This window comes from Ammospiza caudacuta, chromosome 3, assembly GCF_027887145.1.
Source record: "Ammospiza caudacuta isolate bAmmCau1 chromosome 3, bAmmCau1.pri, whole genome shotgun sequence".
NCBI classification, from domain to species: Eukaryota; Metazoa; Chordata; class Aves; order Passeriformes; family Passerellidae; genus Ammospiza; species Ammospiza caudacuta.
Genome location: NC_080595.1, coordinates 60,757,838 through 60,778,579, shown reverse-complemented (window position 1 = coordinate 60,778,579; position 20,742 = coordinate 60,757,838). Strand labels below are relative to the sequence as shown.

The following is a 20,742-nucleotide window of genomic DNA, read 5'->3' as shown; positions in this document are numbered from 1 at the left end:
TAAATACCATATTATGCTGCCTCTTCTTAAGAGAAACCAACGAAGTCAGACTTCATGGAGACTTACAAAGTTTTGTTGGTATTGATCCTATCATACTCAAGTTAAGACCTCTTGAAATCCATATTGAAGTCCACACAGCTAGTACAAAAATTTCCCAGACTTAAAATATGTTTCTCTTAGTGTAGAGAGGGGGAAGCAGCTCTGCAGCAATTGGGACGATCCCATCAGAAAACCCTAAACACTGTAAATAAAGGATATGCATAGAAATTGAAATAAGAGCGGCAACACTTTTCAGAGGGTGTTTATTCTAAGTGGCATTTCTGTGCTACTGCCTTAAAGCAAACTACTCAGAAAGAGTTACACCTTCTTCAGCCACGTGCTACTTCTGATCCTAGGACTTGGAGATAGATTTTTTTGGCCGTTGGAGCACTTTGCCTGCAAGAGTAATAAGACATGAACATCAACCAGGAATGAAGTTGTTCAGGGAGCATCTAACTTCAAGTTCTTCACTTGCTCTGCCTTGGCCCCAATAAAATCACCATATATATTTCCTTGGGTTTGCTCTGGCTCCTCAGTAGATACTGGTGCTTCACACACCACATGTGAAGCTGCTGCCAAGACTGCCCTTTTCCTCTTCAATTGTTAAGGCATTTTTTTAAACACAAATACCATTTATAATGGTGTTGCCACACTTTTGAGAGACTAGTGCAGCTATTTACAGGACAGTAAAGGCCTAGGCTACTTGTTCTCAAGATTTTACATGGGGTAAAAGGAGTCTAGAATCTGTCCAGTGAGAGTTACCCAGCAACTTTACCCAGCAACTTCTTGGAAACAAACAAGTAGCCAGGTAACCCTTGGGATGCCCTCTGGACAGGGATTTTGCCCAGTTTCAAGTGAAAACTGCTACAAGTTCATCATCTTGACTCACCTGTGAAAGTTTTCAACATCCTCCACAGTCTCAGGCAAAACTCTTCCTTTAGTTTCAGGCAGAAGCAGCACCAATCCACCCGCAATCAAACCAAGCACAGCTTCAAAACAGAGGCACAAAGAGCTTGTAAGCATTTATCAGCTTGCTATGCCAGACTGAATGGACTTGTCACTGGCATTTTATTTTGTCCTGTATACAAGGTGTGCATCTCAAGTCTCATATGCAAAACTGTCACACTGGTGCAAAAATGGAGGATGTGGCTGCCCTGTGGAGACAGCACCCAGCCAAGTCCTCTTGTGAGTTGTGCATGAACTAGGACACCTCAAACTGGACAGATCCTTCCTTTGTAGAGGAAAGAACTCTTTTTTTTTTTTGCTAGAGCATGACAGGAAACACATTCCATCTTTATGCCATTCAAATAAGATTAGAAAATGTACACACAATGTATTATCTTCTAAGCAACACAATCAAATTCTCCTCTTATAATTTCTTTTATCCAGTTTGTACATGTTTGGCATGTGTTTTAAATCTGTTAAGCACCCTTCTAGATGTCCTGTCCGTCAAAATCTGCACATTGCCATTCAAGGTATTTTTCTATAAATAATGTGCTGACCTAAAGATTCATAAAAGTGTTGCAGGCCCTGACCTGAGAGTTCAGGTCACTAGTCTGTAAAACTTATCTTGCATTTATTCACCAGCCACTTTCCGAGTAGCTGGAGAAGAGCCAATTAACAAAGTGTCAGAAAAGCTGAAGCATAACAGCCATACTTGTACTCCGTTAAACAGGGAATTACATTAAATTCTAGGGTTTGACTGCTGGACAAAGACAGTATAACTCACAGTAGAGCAGTAAATCAGCTTTAAATCCATCAAATATTAAGCTCATCAAAATTTTTATGAGTTCTTTGCCATCTGTCAAACACATATTTGACTCAAACTTTCTTTAAAATGCAAGGAGAAATCATAGGGGCAAGGGAGGCATGATGCATAAACAAGTTCCAGCTTGTCAGAAACTGAAGGCTAAGGTCTTGTAGAGAGCAGGAGGCTTCTGCTGAACTTAAAGCAGCTGTGTTGGTGGCTTTTCCCTCCCTTTGAAACTTGGGTCCCCCCCTGCACCCTGGAAGGGGCCGGCAAGGAGGGAAGGTGGCACTTACTGAAGACAACCAGTGGCAGGTCATGCCAGATCTCCACCAGTCTGTAGACAATGAATGGCACGATGACTCCACCAATATCACACAGAGAGGAGCAAACCATCACCCCGAGGTTCCTGGTTTGGCAACAGAGGGATTATGTTAGTGTCAGAGTACTGCAGTTGGAAAGGGATGGATCACAACTCCCACCCTCACACAGGACAGATCCAGGCACTGTATGGAACTTCAGATCCCTCACCCACCCTGGTTCTCCCAAAGTTTCCCTTTATTTTAGTCATGTGAGTTTCCCCTTGTCTAAAAGTACATTTCTTTTCTTTATTAAGCTACCTTTTTAAGCATTTTAATTGTGCTTCCCCTACTTTATGTTCAATAGTACCTGTGCAGTTCTGACACATTGGAGGATAACTTAATTTAGCATAAAACATAACATACACATCAGCCTCAACTATTTGTTTCCAGGCCAAACACCAGCCAGGGAGAGGATGCACCTACCTGATGTAAGTTGGATACAGTTCTGTGTTTACAAAGCAAACCATTTCAAAAGCCATTGTAATTCCCATTCTCCCAATGCAAGCAGTAATCACTTTTAACCAATGTAGATCTGCAGAAAAATACATTCAACACATTTAAAAGCATCCCAGTGATTTAGCAGGTGTCAATTGACACAACAGTGTTATTCTGTGGAGCCTCTGATCCATGCCAGTTGATGTTTTTAAGGGATGTTTGTTTTTTTTGTTTCACCCGTGTGAGTGAGGGAACGGGAACAGTGAGGACTCATGAGCAGTGGCAAAGGGACCCTCCCAAAGCAGCATGGAGGTGCCAGAGGACAGGGTGGGGAGCCCCCACAGGGTTTCACTCAGGTGACTCACCCTCTGGGATGAGGGCTGTGGCAAGGCAGGCGGCCCCAGCCACCAGGTTGGACACGGCCCAGGGGTAGCGCCGCCCGACACGGTCAATTGTGACAATGATGATGAAGGCAGCTGGGAACTCTACGAGAGCAGAGTAGAGGAAATCCAGGTACATGTTCTCAGCAGCCATTCCCATGTGCATGATGAGCCCCTGGTAGAGGACGGAGCTCGTGAACCTGGGCAGAGAAGAGCATCCTGGATTTGTTAGATAGCAAGAGAGCAGACATCCCTGTCCTGATGGAGTGGTCAATCCCAGAGCTCCAAAACTAGCTGTCTAGTGCTATATTCTTACCAGTTGTACATCAAAATGAGCGTGTTCTTTCTTATCTGTGGTGTCCTGAAAAGGTCCATCAGTGAGGGATTCTGCTTTCCACAATCATCCTCTTCAAATTTGATATCCTATGGAAGAGCCAGTACATAGCACGTTAAATTTCTCTGGGAGGAACTGATGCAAGGTACTGTCATGATGCTTACTTGCATGTACAAGCAAACCCTGAGCTCACCTTGAAATGGGAAGGCATCTTTTTGTGATTTGTTTTAGCCATATTTCTGACAATTTTCATGGCTTTGTCATTTTTTCCTTGAGATATCAGCCACCTGGGAGACTCTGGGAGGCACCTACAATGCGAGTGGATGCCATTATACAACAAAACATAAAGCCTACCTATTCTCCCATGAGTGGAGACTTTGGAGGGATTAAATAGAGGTCAATGGATTTTTTTTTTTTTTTTTTTTTTTTTTTTTTTTTTTTTTTTTTTTTTTTTTTTTTTTTTTTTTTTTTTTTTTGTTAGGTGAGTTTTGTGTACTACTTCCCACTACCCCAGCCAGGAAAAGGAGTATATCCCATGGCTGAGACTGGAAGAGGAACAGTTGAGGTAGTGGCTTTAGTAAAAGAGGAGTTTACTAAAGATAAATAATAAGGGAGGAGCTTGGAGTGAGAGTAGTGCTGTCACCTTATCCAGCCCATTAACCACAAATCAGCTCCTCTTAGGGAGCCATTTTTCACTTCTGCCAATACAGAATAAAAACTACTAATTAAGTTAGAACTGGCTTACCAATTACAAAATATGGCAGAAGGAAGGCAACAAATTTCTTTCTACTCTTCCTAACTTTCTGACCCACCCAGACAATTTCTCAAATCCAAAGCACTCAATCCAAAAATTATTGATTAAAAAGAGAGGAGAGAAATGAAAATTAAGGAGGACCCAAGTGTTTGTTTTTTTCAGTTGGACCACAAAAACTGCACCTTCTCTGCCTTGAAGGAACATGCTAACAGCCTGGTACAGTTATGTTAGACAATCTGTGAATAGCCATATTTTCAGACCAACTAAGTTATGCCAAGGCAACTGTTTTCTTTTATTAATTGCTTAAAGAAATTAGTAAATTATACTAGTCCAACTTTCCCCCAGTGGTCTCTTTCTTAAACACAAGGTCAGGTGAGGTGCACAGGCTAGGATTCAACAAGATCTCAGTTGCTCAGAGTCCTGTTTCCTTCTCCCTTTTGCTGGGAGCCCCTCTTTGCACCAAGAGGTGTGTGCGGCAGGAAGGAGCGCCCAGTCTCCCTCAGCACCAGCATCAGCAGGAGACGCAGGGAAGCAGGAGGAGCCGGGATTTTGGGAGTTGGGCAGAGGTACCCCGAAGGGCACTCACCAGTAGTAGAGCAGGAGGAAGCAGGTGGGCAGGGTGACGGTGAGCTGCAGCCACCGCCAGTGCGGGAGGGCGTAGGCGATGCCATCAAAGAGCAGGAGCCCGACGGAGAAGGCGGCCTGGTAGAGGATCCCCACCGTCCTGCGGTACTGCGGGCCCACCACCTCCGTCACTGCGGGCAGGCACAGCGACGCGTCAGCGCCATGCTGCCCCACACGGCAGGAACCACCCGGGGCACGCCGCAGGCCCAGTGCTGTGGTAACTCCTTGGAGAAACCTTGGTAATCACAGGCTTCCCAGCATAATGCCTCCCAACAAAACCCCCTGCTGCACTTTTCTGGCACCCAGACTCCAGCAGAGAGGAGAACACTGCTGCTGGCCGAGCACTGGCCTAAGGCATCCAGCAGTGTCCTCTGCTGCCGAGATCCCAGAGAAAATCAGGCATTTGTCACAGTGCACAGATGAGTTTTGTTGAGAAATCCAATGCCAACATCCATAATGTGTCCAACCCAACAACAAAGCTGAATATTTTGTTCCCAAAGAACAGGCTTTCAGCCTGCTTCTCACTCCAAGTAATAAGGAAGGCCTGTATCACAGGATGGCTCTGAGCTCCCAGGCCAGGGTGGGATCACTGTTCCTCTGCACTTTGCAACTCCACAGCACAGAGCCACACATCTGTGGGTCTCTGTGTCTTGTGGATTCAGAGTTAAAAGTAACTATTCCAGCAGGCCGGCGCAAGCCCAGTCAACATTTTGCATCCAGTTGTGTGACTTCAAGAAAGCAAACTCATTGAAAAAGATCAGTAAAGAACTATTTAGCAGCCAAATGAGCTGCTGAGTTTTGGAGCCACAGATTAGCTAATGCTGCTCAGCTGAAGATGCACAAAGACATCTCCTCAGGCTCAGCAGCACTGAGCCAGAAGCAGATGAAGGTTACGAAAGCAGGATAACAAAGTTATTCTGTCCTTGTATCCTTCCCTGGACATTCAGTATTGGCCACCCTCAGGGAGAAGATACAAATTTTAGGGAGCTTTGGGCCTGGTTCAGGATCTTTTCCATAAGACAGTTTCTAGAGATTCCAGGAGTAACAAGATGTAACAGAGAGAAAATATTAGAATGGGGCAAATAATTGTCCTGAAAAGGACTTCACACTCTAAAACAGCTTAAAGTTCCCCAGAAGAGAGGATGGATATTTTATTTGTGCCAGGAAAAGATTTAAAATGCCAAGCAAGCATCCAGAAATGCACAGGAAGGAATAATCATGTCTTAGCAGAAAGACAGTCTAGATGGTGGGATAGGTGCTTTTTATATCAGACATCTGGATAACTGAATTAGCAAAATTCCCACACTGAAAGATTTCATGGAAGTTTAGGGCACTGACTTTTACATTTTTACCAGTATCACAATGAACGGCGTATCTCTTAGAGATATTTTGTAGAGCCACCTGTCACCCTAACCCAGCTAATGTTCTGTTGGTCAGCTTTTAAAACAGCAGCAGTTAATCTGCTGCTTCAGTGATTGCTTGCAGTTGGGTATTTTGGACAAGAGACTGAACTCCACTCCTGAAAAATCCCAGAGAAGTCCCAGGCAGCTCTACCCTGAAGCAGAAGGAGGTCCTGAGGTGGTCCCAGACCCAGCCTGGCTGCCCAGCTGTGCCTCACCAGCAGACGCAGCTGGTGCAGGACGCTGGAGAGAGAGGAGCCCACATGGGTTGGCTCCTCGATGTCTTGGCCTCTGCTCAGCTGAGTGCATACACACAGGTACACAAACACCTCATCTTCTTATCAGCAAGTACGTGCTGTTCTTCAGTTATTTTTATGTTCCCTGTTTCCCTCTTTGTGTCATAAAAACGTCTCAAGTTTTCCCCACCCTTTGCCTGCTTCATTAATGGCCTCCTGTGTCCCCATCCTGTCTGCACCCAGGGCAGAGAGGCTGTGCCTGCCTGGTCACCTTCCCTAGCCAGAGCCTGATGGAAGGAACAGGAGCCATGGGGCCCAGACAGATCTGCAAAGGTGAGCTGCATCACAGGGGAAAGCCTGTCTGGGTTAGGAGCCCTAATACACCACCACTTGCTTGAGCTTTGAAGGCTACTGTTGGTTCTCCCTAATGACAGTGCTTGAAAACATTCTGGGGAGTCAAAGAGGGAGAAAACGCCTTAATAAAATACCATGGGGGCATTTTTAAAATGGCTTATTTTTGGAGTTGAGTTTTGTTCCTTCATCATCTGCAGCTAGTCTAGCATAGAAGCTAGACCTTCTGCTGGGAGCAGGTCCTGCACTCACCCAGGATGTAGCCTGCAGTCCAGCAGCCCTTGCTGACCAGCCCTTGCAAGAACCGGATGATGACTATCCACAGGTAGCTGGGCACGAAGACCAGAAGGAGTCCACACACAATATTGGCAACAATTGTTGTTAAAAGGCAAAATTTACGGCCAAACCTGGGTTGGAAAATGACAGGCATGAAGCAAACCACTAGTCATGGAAGTATTTTAAACTAGTAAGAGCTTTATGTATCTTTAAGGGGGAAAAAAATCCAATTTTGCTATGCAATATAGAAACATGCTTTTTTTCCTTGCCCATTATTGACTTATCTGCTTTTCTATGCCATGAAAAACTACTGTGCCAGTTGCTCAGCAATTCCACAGAAACTTTAAGGAAAAAAAAAATAGTCCCATGTTTACATATATTATATTGGGACTGAAAAATAAGTAAGGGTCAATGTTATGATTCTGATAGTTCCACATGCACCAGATTTATAAGGGATTTCTTCACCACAACCTTTACCTTTAAAACAGTAGTAATGAGTGGATCTACTTGCAAGTGGGCATTTCTCAGCTGGAGCAACTCAGAGCCTACTGTGCTAACAGTCCTGAGCAGAAGGGGAGCAAGGGGGAAAACAGGCCTTGACATTTGTTTCTTTTTAACCCCAGATGCCTGGGCCAGGGAGTCTGACTCTGCTGGCTCTGAATGGGGAGCTAGAGGGACTATCTGCTTTTTTCTGAGCGACTGCTACTGCACACATCCGGCAGTGTGTGACAACTCTTTCTAAGCTTCTCCAAGCTGCAGCCATGCAGAGTGTGACAGGTTAAGTGGGAGATCCAAACCATGCATTTCCTGGCTTTGGTTAACATCTGAGGGCTCTTATACAGCACAGTACAAAGTTTGGGGTGTACAATTCTAAAATAGAATGGGCTCTGCAGGGCTGTCTGAGCAGATCTGTGCTAACCACCAGACACAACCTGAAAGGCAGGGTACTGGCTCATGCTGCCACTGAAGGTTCAGGGGGATGACCCTATTTTCAGAAGAGCAGAGATGATATCACTTGCACAATCTTTATCTAGGTTTGTCTGCTGAACATTGATAAGGGAGGTCAGAGGGTTTTGCTGTCAGCCCACACATACCTGTCTGCAATGTAGCCAATGTTTAAGGAGCCAATAAAAAAACCAGCATTCACAGAAGACTGAAAGAGATCCAACTTCCAGGAGTCCTCACACACCAGGTCAAACTAAAGGAGCAACCACAGTCAGAGACAAAAGAGTGAAATGAGGAGCTGGCTCACATCCAAAAATCTCCTTCACTTCAGTTAAAGATTTAAACTTGTTTAAATGGGTCGTGTTTCTGGGTCAATGCCTGTTTTGCCAGCACACAGAAATCCTACTAACTTAACTAATTGTCCGACATTAAAAACTGGAAAAAGCCCTTGAGCAGTTTACTGGCATGTCCCATTCATGTCTCATCTCTCTTTTCTGGAAAGAGCATAAGTGAGTTATTATCTGTCAAAACTGGCACCCGAACCTGTGTTGGCCCTCATTGATCAAATCAGCATGGATCTGACAATCACCCTGAGTTTTTCAAACAGGTTTTTTTTGTGGCTGATGGTGAGCATTTCTAAGCAGTTCTTGTTGCCTCATACCCTGGCATGGAAGAGTACTGCCCACTAAGTGTGATGCCTTTACTAGAAGCATCTTAGATGCCTTCAGGAGCCTGCCTTGTCCCAGGTCCCAGGGAGCACTGGCCTTCTGGAGGAGGGTGGAAGTACCTGCATCTGCCCTGAGGCCACAGCATTTTCTCTCTGCTCTGGTCTTTAGCTCAACTACATTGTTGTATGTGTCTGGAGAGCAGACATTTTTTATCCAGGGCCAAGCTTTATAGCACATGGATACCCACATACATTTGCCATCTAGTCTTGTCCTACCTTACTGGTAGAAATACATAAAAGCTACTAGAGAAAAAGTTATTGCAAAAACTTCTCCTAATATAAGTGAGAATCCCTTCCCTTCCTCCTGGTAGCTGGGTTTAATTGAATATATGTATTCATAATTAATACAAAACCAAATATTTCTTCTGATGCTCTTATGGGACTTCCCATGAGGACCTTTTTCCACAGGCAAACTTTTCCTTTGAAATTACACAATTTACACTGCACTATCCTTTCCTTTTCTTAGTTGTCAGAGTAGGGGACAACATATCAGAGCCTGACAAGTTTCACAGAAAGAGTGACAACAAGGAGCTCGTTGACAAAATGCAGAGTTATGTGACACATCTGGTTACCCCATGAAGGAAGCAGCCCGTGGGCCTGGCCTTGCACCCCTTCAGCAGGAAAGGGCAGACAGCTGATGTGAGAGCATGACTGCATAAGCTCACACCAACTGCAAGTGCTCAGCTTCCCACAGCCTCAGGAGATGATGGTGGGGGCATCTGACCCCAGGATCTGCTGGAGCATTTTCCTGTGAGATGTGCTGCTGAGCTGCTGCTGCATAGAACGCCTGGCTCAGCCTGCATTTGAGGTGCCTCACTTCCTCTCTTTCATATCTCACAGCCCATAACTTGCTGAAAAGAAGTACACTTAGAGTGCAGCCCCTTATATCCAGGACCAATCTCTTACAAAACTATGAATGCGGAAGTTGCTGGAGCACAGATTTTAACTGCTCCTGTGTTAGACATATGGGGCAAAGAATCCTGACTGCCTCTAAACATTTGGTGGAGCTTTCTATGATGAGATCAAGCTTGTCATCCCAGTTACTGGTTTATTCTTAAAGCACCTGAACTGCTAAAGTACAGCAAGTAGCTTAAGTACTACTTTCAGTTTATTCACACTCCTTCTGAGAACACAGTTTCTACAGTTTATTCCTGACTTAAGCTGTTTAATTGTGGGAAGCAATACCTTTCCTCACACTGACTGCAATTCATTTTTATTTAAAACCAACTTTAAAAGACATTATTCATTAAAAAAAAGAAAGAAGAAAAAAGGAAGGGGGTGGGGGGAAGAAATCAAAACCACTGCATTGGCCAGTTTTGTTTGGAGCACTGCTAGCTGCACTGTTTACACACCTTCACCAATTGGACCTCTCATGTGACAGGAATTTCATTCAGAACTGGACTTTATCTACCTGGGGATTTATTTGCTGAAATATGCTCTGCTCCCCAGCTGGAGATATAATCCTCCTGAGCAGCCAAGGCAGCACTTCACAGCAAGGACAGAGGAACGATGACTTGTAAACCCCCAAGCGCAAGTTCACAGTGAGAGCCAATCCCTCCTCCAGGTAAGCAGGGGATATTTTAACAGAGTCAAGGCTCCACCAACCGTCTCCCCCAGCCCTCACCTGGTCTTTAACAGAGGGGACAGGACAAAGGGGGTTGTTTTTACCTCTGTCACGATAGAGCTCCCTGGGGAGTCGTAGACCCAGCCATCCCGGCAGGGCCCGAGGGGGACAGTGTCCCCAGTGCCCCCCAGGCTGCCGAGGGGGTCGGTGCAGCTGATGCCTGTTGTGTTCCAGTCCACCTCGTACCTCCTGCAGCGGCTGCTGAAGCTGGCCCCGTGGCCATCCCACTGGGGAACTGTGTGATTGAGCTGCTCCTCCAGGCTCCAGCCACAGCGCTGGCTCAGCTCAGCCACCCCGGGGCTGTAGCAGCGGTGCTCGGGGGTGAACCCAAAGAAGACGACCCCCACGTACACTGGGGTGAAGGAGGCAGATAACAAACATAGGACAAAAAAGGTTTGCTTCTGGAACCTGTCAAATTCGCCAACATGCTCTAAAATGTCATCTAGGGTTGGCATTTTGGCACCCAGACCACCTCAAAAACCTCAACTAGGTCCTCTCTGCAGCCCTGATATATTTAGTTGGCAACAAAGCTACTTAAGTTACAAAGATATTTGACCAAAAGTCAAGACTGCCTCTATAAATTATTAAACTACATGTTGCAAGCTCTATTTTTTAGGTTTCATTTGAAATCAGACCATAATTCACCCAAGGTGAATTTCCCTTTAACCCCTAATCAGAGCACTTATGCATTCCTGTTCTCTGGAACAGCCCCTATGGGTCACAGCCCTTCAGGTTTTTTGGGGGGTTTTGGGGTTACTTTTTTAATTAGCCAAGTCAGTTCATCAAAAATAAGCATTTTTAAACAGCAAACATAGGTGGAAAATTCTACCAACACACAAGCAACACATGGGTTTAGTGCAGAATGGCTGGGCACCACATGAGCAAAGCTTCATAACCAGGATCTGTAAAAAATAGGTGGGCACACTCTGAAAAAGGCATGTCTACGCAATGAGCCATAGAGCAGTAAAGGAACAGCTTTCCTGAAAACTCCTCTCACATGTGTCTCGTCCCTCACCCTCTTCCATTCCCAAGGAAAACCTCTCCCCATCAGGGAACACACTTTCACCTGACCATATTTTTACAGTGATCGAAAAGAGAAAAAGCATTCATTACAGAATTATGCATTGGGAATAGCTGTGGAAAGCCATACTATACAGTGTCTATGGACAAAACAGCTATTTTTTTTTCTTTATCACAGCAGACCTATAGGACTTCAGGTGGGCTTCATTGCAGGCACCTCAAATAAATGCAGTTGTATTAAGCTCCAGTGGTACATTGTCCTGCCTATGGATAGACACCAGCTACTCCCATATCTTTTGCTGACAACAGCAGCATTCCATCAGAAAGAAAAGCCTAAGTGGAGGTAACATTTAAAAGACGTTTTAAAAAGTGAAAAATTGTCTGGAAAGCAATTGGAATAGCTTAGGCAACAAAGAAAAAAAAATTAAAGACACAATACACTCTGAAAAAAATAAACCAGCTTAGAAGGCCATTCTGGCCCAGGCATTGAAACAGAAGTTCGTCTCACTGCTCATCAACTACAGACCAAGACTGGCCTAAGCAGTTGTGAAAGCTGCTCTGCAAACCAACACTTCAAGATCATTCCCTACATCACACAGATGTGCTTTCTCCTCTCCTGCTTCATCCTCTTCTCTGTCAGGAACATCTACACCAAGTTAACAAGAACTCCTGAGCTGTGTCACCCTCAGCCAAGCACAGCACCACCCCACTCCAGACCTTTGCCTCCCTGGCTGCAGGAGCTCCATGTGGAACTGGGGAGGGGAACAGGGATTCAAACATGCACAGCAGTCACCACGCTCAGAGCCAGCCCCTGCAACCTTCCTCAGCAAGGGGAAGTGTGCACTCAGCTGGAGTCAAGGGAACTGAAGTCAAAGCCTGCCTGGGATGTGGATGAAGCTAAGGCATTAGGCTGCATCTTAAAAACACACCCCAAACCCCCTCACATCACTTCTTTTCCAACAGTTTTATTTAAAGTCAGTAATGGCGTGGAAAAGTTTCCCTTGAACTACAGAAGTTTGATCCAGACTGGGCCAGTTTTCCCCATTTCCCACCATCCTCTCTGGAGCCAGCCCAGAGGGGGCTGTGTGGACCCTGCCAGGCAGGGGCTTTCTTTGGGACGTTTCCCAAGGAGTCACGCTGCTGACTAGCAAAGCTTCTGCTCCTGGCCCAGCCATTTGTACAGACTCATCTGGGCCCTGCTATTCTCAAAACCCTTCTCTCCACATAGTTGAGTATTCTTCTGGGAAAAATCATCTGGTGAAGCTGGTAATGCTTCCAGCTCTCTGAAAGGTAAGATCCAGCCAGGCTATCTACAAATGCCTGGGTAAAAAGTGGGCAATAATTCCAAGACCAGGCACTGAAGTCACTCACTGTCATATACAAATTATAACATTGTTTTTGCTCAAACAAGCACTCCTAGACAGAGCAGCTCTGTTCTAAGCCTTGCTAGGCACAGCCCAAACAGACCGTGTGATTTTACACAGGAGAAATCATTTCACGCAGTTGGTTCATGGATCAAACTCCCAAATGCCAGCCTTGATGACCTAGGCAAGGGAAGCAGCACCCTCTGACATGCATTGAGAGAACTGTTGTAATGATAACAGATGGAATTAAAAATACATCATCAAGCCTCTCACTTCACCAAGTTCTCCTAATTATAAATATGAAAATTCTGATTTAAATTTGAGAAGATGCTTAAGCCAAACTGACTCACAGCTACACTTGTAGCAATACAAGAGGAACACCCAAGCCTGATTAAAGAAAGAACACACCCACCAGGGCCTGTCTATATATTCTGATCCTTGTCATCAAACACTGCTTCTCATTTTGAGTGACATGATTGAGCTATTAGCCATCACAGCAGGAAAGGGCCTCACCAAGCTGGTGAGCAGCATACAGAATAGTGCAAGAAAGATTCCAGACTTGAGATGTGGGATTTGGAATACCCACTTCATATCTTTTATTGAAATTGCTGAATACTTTATATTACACTATTTTGATTCAAAATGGAGTTTTTATAAAAAGAAACCATTGTTGAAACTGAATAAGCCAGCCAAAAGGAACAACAAAAAGTTTCAAAAATTCTGACCAATGCATGTTCTTGTACAATGCTTTGAAACCCTAACATTGTCCATAATTTCATTTAGGAAACACCTGGAGAGGAGCAAGACTGCTAGAGAAAAACTGACTTGCATTTATTACCAGCAACATTTCAAATTAATGACCATGGCCAGGATCATAGCATACAAACTACAAATTAGGTTATCAGAAAATATTGGCCCAGATTTATTTTCTTGAAATTAATACCAGAGAGAGGCATTATGCAGACTAGGGCTCCTCTAGTCCTTGGGTTTTTCTTTATGATGACAAACTGGGTAGTGCAGACTGTATTATACGAACTCTGCCTCTATGTTCTTGAAGAGTCTGGCTCTCTGTGCAGTTGGCCTAGTCCAGCCATTATCAAGGAAAAAAAAAACTCTTTGGGTGCTTGTCAGCTGCTTAGGCAAATACTGATGAAGTCAGTCATATAACCAGTACCAAAAAAAAATAAAATACCATGCGAAGAACAGCAACCATTTCAGGCTAAAGCTATACAGAATTGTACCTTTTAGTCCACACCTCTGAACCAATGATCTGTTTAAATTAGAATGGATATTCAAATTTACAGGATAAATTAGACCAGTTCCAAAATTTACATCAAATCATCCCAACACACAAAAGTTACACTTTTCCTTGTCTCACAATGGGTGAGCCCATAGAAGAATACCCTGCCGGCAGGAAGAACAAGTTACTATTAAGCAAACCTGAGTAGTGAGGATCAATAAATACAAGGAGTTAAAACGATAGTAGTCGGATAACTTGAGTCTCAGAAGCCAGGGGCTTCATTAAGCCTTAATCTTTTCCCTTCAAAGGTTTCTCTTTTTTGAGCAAGCATTTAACATCTATGCTGAGACTTAAAAAAAAAAAGTGTCCTGGCTAGAGAGAGTCAACTAACTCAGCCAACTGGATGTCAGAAATCCAGTCATTACTGAACAGATCATTGTAAACAATCAAGAAATCTTTCTCTTCTTCCCTTTTCAATGGTTTCTTGTTAAAGGCAAAATTCAGAAAAAATCTTTCAGGCTGAAGTCCTTGTATTTGGTTGGAAATGTTGTCCTGTTATATATAATCTCTCTATATATATTTGATTAGGCACAAGAAGGGTTATTAAATATTCAACAAGTCCTCATCACTATCATCATGAAACGATGCTGTATTTGTAGAGTTCTGTGCCTGATGCTGGCCTGGCTTTGCTATTGCTTTTGTTTCCTTCCCTCCATTCAGTAAATAAGATTTGTTATCACTGCCAAAATTGTGTGGCTTCTTTTGTGGGTGCTTGCTCTTGTCTAGTCCTCTTCCTATTTGAATCTTTACATCTGGAATGGTTAACACTTCATCCTCACTGTCCAGGTCATCCACATGGAGAGAGGTAAGGGCTTTGGATGTAACAGACTTGGTAGCAACGTGACCATTCTCCTGTCCTCCTTTGGCTGTTTTTGGATTTGGTGCTGCAACTTCCTCCATAAGCCACTCTGTCTCATTCTCATTAGCTTCTTCTTCACTGCTTATCTGCAAGAAAAGAAAAGAGGAGAATGCATCTGCCACTCCAGATCGACACACACATTGATCTCCCCAGACGTCAAACCCCCCAACATGCATGGCCTTGGTTTAAGGCAGCTGTGAGGGTAAACACTGCAAGAGCATCACTTTCCACCGTGCTGAAACAGACTTGGCTCTCTTCTTGTACATTGACATGTTATTTGGTGATTTATGGACTGCTCTTCATTTCCTCAACTCCATCTTCCTTTCCCATTTCACAATATAAATATATATATATACATATCAGCTATGTGGCTTTCCTGATGCCACACCATATGGTTTCCATGCACTAAAGGAGTTAGGAATTGAGGGGATTATTTATTTATTAACAAAATCATCTTATTATGAAAACTTGACAAGAAACAAATTTGATTTTGTCACTGTATTACCTTTGTGTATTTGTAAGAAACACCAGATGATCTTCTGCAGCAGTTTGTTATCTTGTTTATTACGATTTCCCTAAACAAAGGAAAGAATACTACATTAGGAACACTATATCCACTTATTAGCCCTCACTTTTCTTCTGGAATTTTACCATCAACATAAAGCATGTCAGCAAATGAGCTACAAACTATCACACTGACCCTGAACCACTATATCAAAATCCAGTCTGGGGTAATGTACATCTTCCCCCTTGCTACAGCTTCAGGCTGACTGTACTGAAACCCCTCCGGCCTTCACATTTAAGGGAAAAACCCCAAAAGTCAGCTGGAAAGCAGAGGAACAGCAGGACTTGCACTTTTTCCCTGACATTGTTGTATGGATCTAGTCTGACTCCATGAAAGTGGAGGGATACCAAATACTAACAATATTGTCATTGTGTTTTATGCTCCTTAATTAGCAGCTGCCCACAAGAGACCAACTCAGTTTTACACCCCAGCCCTCTTTACATGGGCCTTCAGACAGTAATGGAGAATTTGAAGGAACCAGCAGTTTGACAGCTGATCCTGCCAACTGAAAAACAGAACTCAAATCTCTGAAGTTTACCATTTTCCTTTTATTTCTGGCAGAAAACAGAGTCCTGACAAAGAAAATTCTAAAGCCCCTGAATAATTTCTTACCTCCTCTCTTTTTTGTAGAACAGCAAGATTATGAGACACGCAGTGAGAACAACCAGGAGGACACTAAGCACAGCACCAACAGCCTGGCTTCTCCTTGAAAGACCTTTATGTATTTGGGTCTCCTCATCTGTCTGCTGCTGATTGTTTCCTGGATCATTGGTTGATCTAGCAATGGAAATTGAAAAGATAAGGTCTATTGATAAATTTTTTAAACTGGATTAGAAACATCAGATTAAAAGAAGACATGCCACGCCATCCTGTCATTCCCATCTAACAACTGCACAAACTCAATTTAGGGGAGTTTGCCTGTGCTTTCAAGCTAGCAGCCAGAAAGGAAACACTTCCAGAAGTAGTCACTCCATTTTTCACAGTGAGGCTACCTACCTGTCAAGAACATTGCAAGCACCTAGATACAGACACACTCCCCTTTTAACACTGTCCCCTCACTAATCAGTAGATTAGCTGATCATATTTAATTGCAGAAATGCTTCATTGCTCCTGAAAAACCTGTAATGATTTTCCATTCCAGGTTAAAGAAGTGGGCAGATAGAGGGGAAGGCCAGTCTTTGTCACAGCTTTAAAGTTTTCCAGACAGTAAGGCAAAGGGGACCAAACATCTCACCCACAAACTGTTTGCTCCTCTCAGTAACATGAAATAGCATGTTCTGTCAGCTATAGTAGCTTTTACTTAGGGAAAACAATTACATTAATTTCATTGTGCCTCTCCAGCTGTAAGTCCAGATCAGTTTGGCAAGCTTTAATTCAGTAGTCATGTGCCCAAATGCTGCATACATGATCATCAATTTATCTATAAGCCTACTCCTTTTTTAGCTTTTCCCCTTTTCCCAATCACTGTGACAAATAAATACAAAAGAGCCTTTCACTGAGAAGTGCTGACAGAAGCTGCTTTCAGGAAACAGTTATCTACTCACATTAATGGACACACAGCAGATGTGTACCAGGTAAATAAATACTGGCAATCTGCTGTCTCGTGAAGGAATTCAGGGATGCCTTCCTTCGCTTCTGGATTGCAGTGGAAGAAAATGGTTGAAGACACAAACTTTGTTTTATCTTTACCACATCTGGAGTCAGATGAAAATATGACATCCAAATCATCATCTACAATGAGAAGAAAAAATAGTTTACATCCTTGAGAACAATCTGTAAACACTAGACCCTGGAAAAAAAAGTAGCTAGCTAAAGGAAATCATTGCAGTATGAGCACAGATGAAAACAGGAGATCAAAGTCTTCTAACTTCAATTCTTTCTGTCTTCAAGTGTCAAGCCCTAACCCCTATTAAAGCCATATTTGCAACTGAGCTTACACAGCAAAAAAAAAAAGAAAAAAAAAAGAAGAAATCTAAATTATGCTAGACAGACTTTCAATAGCTTTACAGAAATGGATTAGCATAGACGTTGTCAACAAAGAATCATTTTTTGCTGAAGCAATTCACAGAGTATCAAGCAATTGTGTCTGGTGAACACATACTTACCATCAACGTAGTACTTGGCATTTCTAGCAGAACCAACTCTCCGAACGCGCCGCTCATTGGTTTTCACCTGGCAGATGTTGGCTCCAAAGCATTCTGCGGAACTTGAGTTTGTTATACCAGAAAGTTGAATTTGATACACATATTTATCACCATTTGTCCTTACATCACCAGAAGCTGTGTACAACCTGAGGAAACACAGGAAAAATCCATTCTTAAATCTAAATTCACAGGTTGGGGTTATTCCCAAGACTGGCAGCAGTGGTAGATGCTATCACTGGTTGATTCAGAGAATGCTGAGTGTGATTCAGCAACCAGAAAAGATGCAGGACTGTGGATTCCTCCTTGAAGTAGAAATAAGGATTATATTTAGCATAAAGATAATCCTTTGCAAGCACAGAAAGCAGATTTTTCCAGTTATACTGCCCATCTAAGAGAGTATGAAGACCAAAATGTGATTCAGTGGCTCATACACCCTACTGACTGTGAGAACAACCTGGTGTGCTCTGCAGCTATGATAAACAGCACAGTTTAGTAATCTTCTCCAGAAAGGTAACTAGTTCTACCATTCTGCTGTTTTGGGGTTTCTTTGGGGGTTTTTTACTCACTTGGAATAAACATCTCCTAAAGAAAAGTTTTTCCCAGTTGCAGGATTAATGACTGTTCCATTCACCACCTCTACCTCCTGCTGCTTCACAGCACAAGCTGCACGTGTGTCCCACGTGATATAGTAAGCACAGTTTTCTTCATCAAACCTACCAAATAAAAGATAAAGCTGATGATTCCAGGAAAGAGTAACAAGTTTTTAGCACCCTGAGAAAAGGAAAAGACAACTGCAAACCCACATGTTTGGGTTATTCCTGTCCTGCCTAAGTATCATACCTAGAGTAAGCTAAAATAGTCAAGCAGCACTCAAAAAAACAAACTACCTGAAGAATTACCTTGGATTTTTCTGCAGTTTCATGATTTTAGAAGACTTGGCTGCACCTGGACTTCCTACTGAAAATTCCAGAATTCCCACAGTGTATCAAAGGGTTTTATGGATATATTTCAGCTAGCAAACACATCAGGCTGCTTTTCTGCAGCACGTTAAACCTGCCTTTTATTTAAGCAGGACAAGAGGTATAAGCTAATGCCCTGGTTCTGGCCATGAAGCAAAAGTCCTTAAGTTTTCTTAGTATTTGTGATCATGTATATATACCTTATTTTAGAGAGCTTCTGGTTAAATACACTGTATTGAGGCAGAAATAACCTATGCTTTATTTGCTCAATCACTTACCTATAGATTGTTCTTTAATAATGTTCTTTAATAAATGGATTTTGGACAGAGGTTAGAGTGGTTGTACAATGACACTGGCTACTGGCACTGAAAACAACAGCATCCAAGCCATTGTCAGATCTAATTCAGAAGCTTAAATTTTTTCCCAGAAATTTTAGGATAAATAAAAAATATTATGTTTATGAAAATTAACAATTGCACAAACTCCACAAGACCCTATGCCTTGCAAGACCATGGATTATTTTTGAGACTGTCCAACAGAGCAGAGAGTTCCTGTCTCGAGATTTAAGGGTTTACTAGAGAGGTACAAATCAGCCATGAAGGTATGTAAATTTATTACTCACCTCTGCAGCATGGGCATGCCAACTGTTCTTGCACATTTCAGTTCTATAATTGTTGTTACTTTCTTATTTTTCCTACATTCTTGCCCACTGGAATAACTAATATATACTGTATCACCTAGAAGAAAAAAAGGTGACAAAAAGTTTTTGTAAGCAGCTGTCAGAAATTTCCTTTGCTCCTTTGCCCTTTCACAACTATAGAATCACAGATTAGCTGAGGGTGGAAGGGATCCCTGGAGGTCATCTGGTCCAAACCCCCTGCTCAAGTGGGGTCACTTGGGTCCAGCTGACCAGGACTATGTCCAGACAGCCTTTGAATACATCCAAGGTAGCAAACTCCAAAACCTCCTTAGACAGCCTGTGCCAGTGCTTGGGTAACCTCACTGTAATGAGAGGGTTTCTTGATATTCAGATAGATAATTAATTTCTTAAAGCGTTAATGACAACACTGTTTAATTGCTTCAATGTTTTCTCATGCCTTAAACATCACATTTGGTTTCATTTTTAAACAGAAGATTCACCGATAAAATATTTCAAAATAAAAGCTTCAGCATAATTTAAAAACTACTGCAGCCAGGCTGTAAGATTTAAACCTTTAACCTCTAGCTCTCCACAGGAAGAAAAAGTAACCCTACCTGTCACATTCAGCTTCTGTGTATGAACAAGTCCAAGAACTTGGACATCTCCATTGTAGCTTTTCCTGCAAATACTGGCTCTTTCAGGACAGCCCATGGGTCCCTCATGTACTCTCTGACAGAGGTTCACATAGTACCTATACAGAGCATGGAAGACAAAACTTCTTTAAAATTCTTTTAGGCTAAACTGAAGAAGTGCTACACAAACTTTATAGTCTTTGTGGGAAGCTAGACAGGTTGCAACAAACTAAATCTCAAATTAGCTGACAGACTAAAACATGTACTAAGGTTTGGCAGATGTCTTCTAACTATCATTTTCAAGTAAAAGACTGTGCAAAAAATAAAACTGCTCATTAACAGTGACTAATCTGGTACATTTTGACCTAGGTCCAGACTAGAAATTGGAAGAGTGAAGAAATATCCTGAAGTTTTTTCATTTACAAAAGTTATAGTACTACCCTAAATTCAGCATCTCCTCAGAGTTATACCAGCTCAGACATGTTAGAGCAGAGAACTGCTGGCAAGGTGGTGAATGAAACATTTTGCTACCCCACAGTTTATCATAAGTTTAGAATTAGATGCTGTCATCCTTGCCAGTTCATTTCTATTTCCTAGCTGGAGGAGGGAGGCTGGAGAGGTTGATGACTTCCTCACATTCATATTTTCCACTATGCTAATACATTGAGGAATATGGGTGAAAAGCCCCAGTAAAACATCACAAAGTAAGTTGTACATTTGAGTCAAAAGAAAGCAACTAAGTAATTAAGATTTTTCTTCAACAAGTTTAAGAATAAAAAAAACCAGCATTTCAACAACAAAATTACATTTTTAAGATAGCAGTTTAAATATAAGGTTTTTAGACGTATTCATCCTTTAAAAAGGGTTACCAATAGAGGGAGAGGGTGAGAATGAAGAACATGCTTACTCAGTCCCTTCCGATAAAATGGGTTCCTTTCTCAGTTTTTTTTCATTTATATGAAGTGTTAAGCACTGACTGGTTTAAGGCACTGAGCAGGGACTAAATAGAAATTCTATGCCACATT

The 20,742-nt window shown here is 42.7% G+C and overlaps 2 protein-coding genes across 2 annotated transcripts in view; both read right to left on the bottom strand.

The window, feature by feature from the left end:
• Positions 1–273: 273 nt before the first annotated feature.
• Positions 274–10,689, bottom strand: LOC131555828 (solute carrier family 22 member 2-like). Its single transcript, XM_058802090.1, has 11 exons — positions 10,279–10,689; positions 8,033–8,136; positions 6,915–7,069; positions 4,638–4,806; positions 3,491–3,605; positions 3,280–3,386; positions 2,949–3,163; positions 2,572–2,680; positions 2,083–2,195; positions 929–1,028; positions 274–435 (listed from the first exon to the last, which is right to left on the bottom strand). Exons 1-11 carry the CDS (start codon positions 10,687–10,689, stop codon positions 369–371), a joined length of 1,665 nt encoding a protein of 554 aa, XP_058658073.1. The 3' UTR covers positions 274–368.
• Positions 10,690–13,205: 2,516 nt separating this feature from the next.
• The window catches only part of IGF2R (insulin like growth factor 2 receptor), a 56,223-nt gene continuing 48,686 nt past the window's right edge, over positions 13,206–20,742 (bottom strand). The window contains exons 41-48 of the mRNA XM_058801194.1: positions 19,700–19,836; positions 19,068–19,182; positions 18,053–18,199; positions 17,448–17,632; positions 16,887–17,073; positions 15,955–16,119; positions 15,283–15,352; positions 13,206–14,863 (exon numbers count right to left, since the gene is read on the bottom strand). Of these exons, the coding sequence (XP_058657177.1) occupies positions 14,462–14,863; positions 15,283–15,352; positions 15,955–16,119; positions 16,887–17,073; positions 17,448–17,632; positions 18,053–18,199; positions 19,068–19,182; positions 19,700–19,836 (1,408 nt within the window). The 3' untranslated portion in view covers positions 13,206–14,461. The remainder of the gene's footprint in view (positions 14,864–15,282; positions 15,353–15,954; positions 16,120–16,886; positions 17,074–17,447; positions 17,633–18,052; positions 18,200–19,067; positions 19,183–19,699; positions 19,837–20,742) is intronic.

Excerpts from the sequence above, each read along its gene's own strand:
- LOC131555828 (XM_058802090.1), bottom strand. The coding sequence starts at position 10,689 with ATGCCAACCCTAGATGACATTTTAGAGCATGTTGGCGAATTTGACAGG. Across the intron at positions 2,681-2,948 it reads CACAGCCCTCATCCCAGAGG|ATCTACATTGGTTAAAAGTG; the intron begins GTGAGTCACCTG and ends ATTTTTCTGCAG. Across the intron at positions 2,196-2,571 it reads CTGTATCCAACTTACATCAG|GAACCTCGGGGTGATGGTTT; the intron begins GTAGGTGCATCC and ends TTGCCAAACCAG.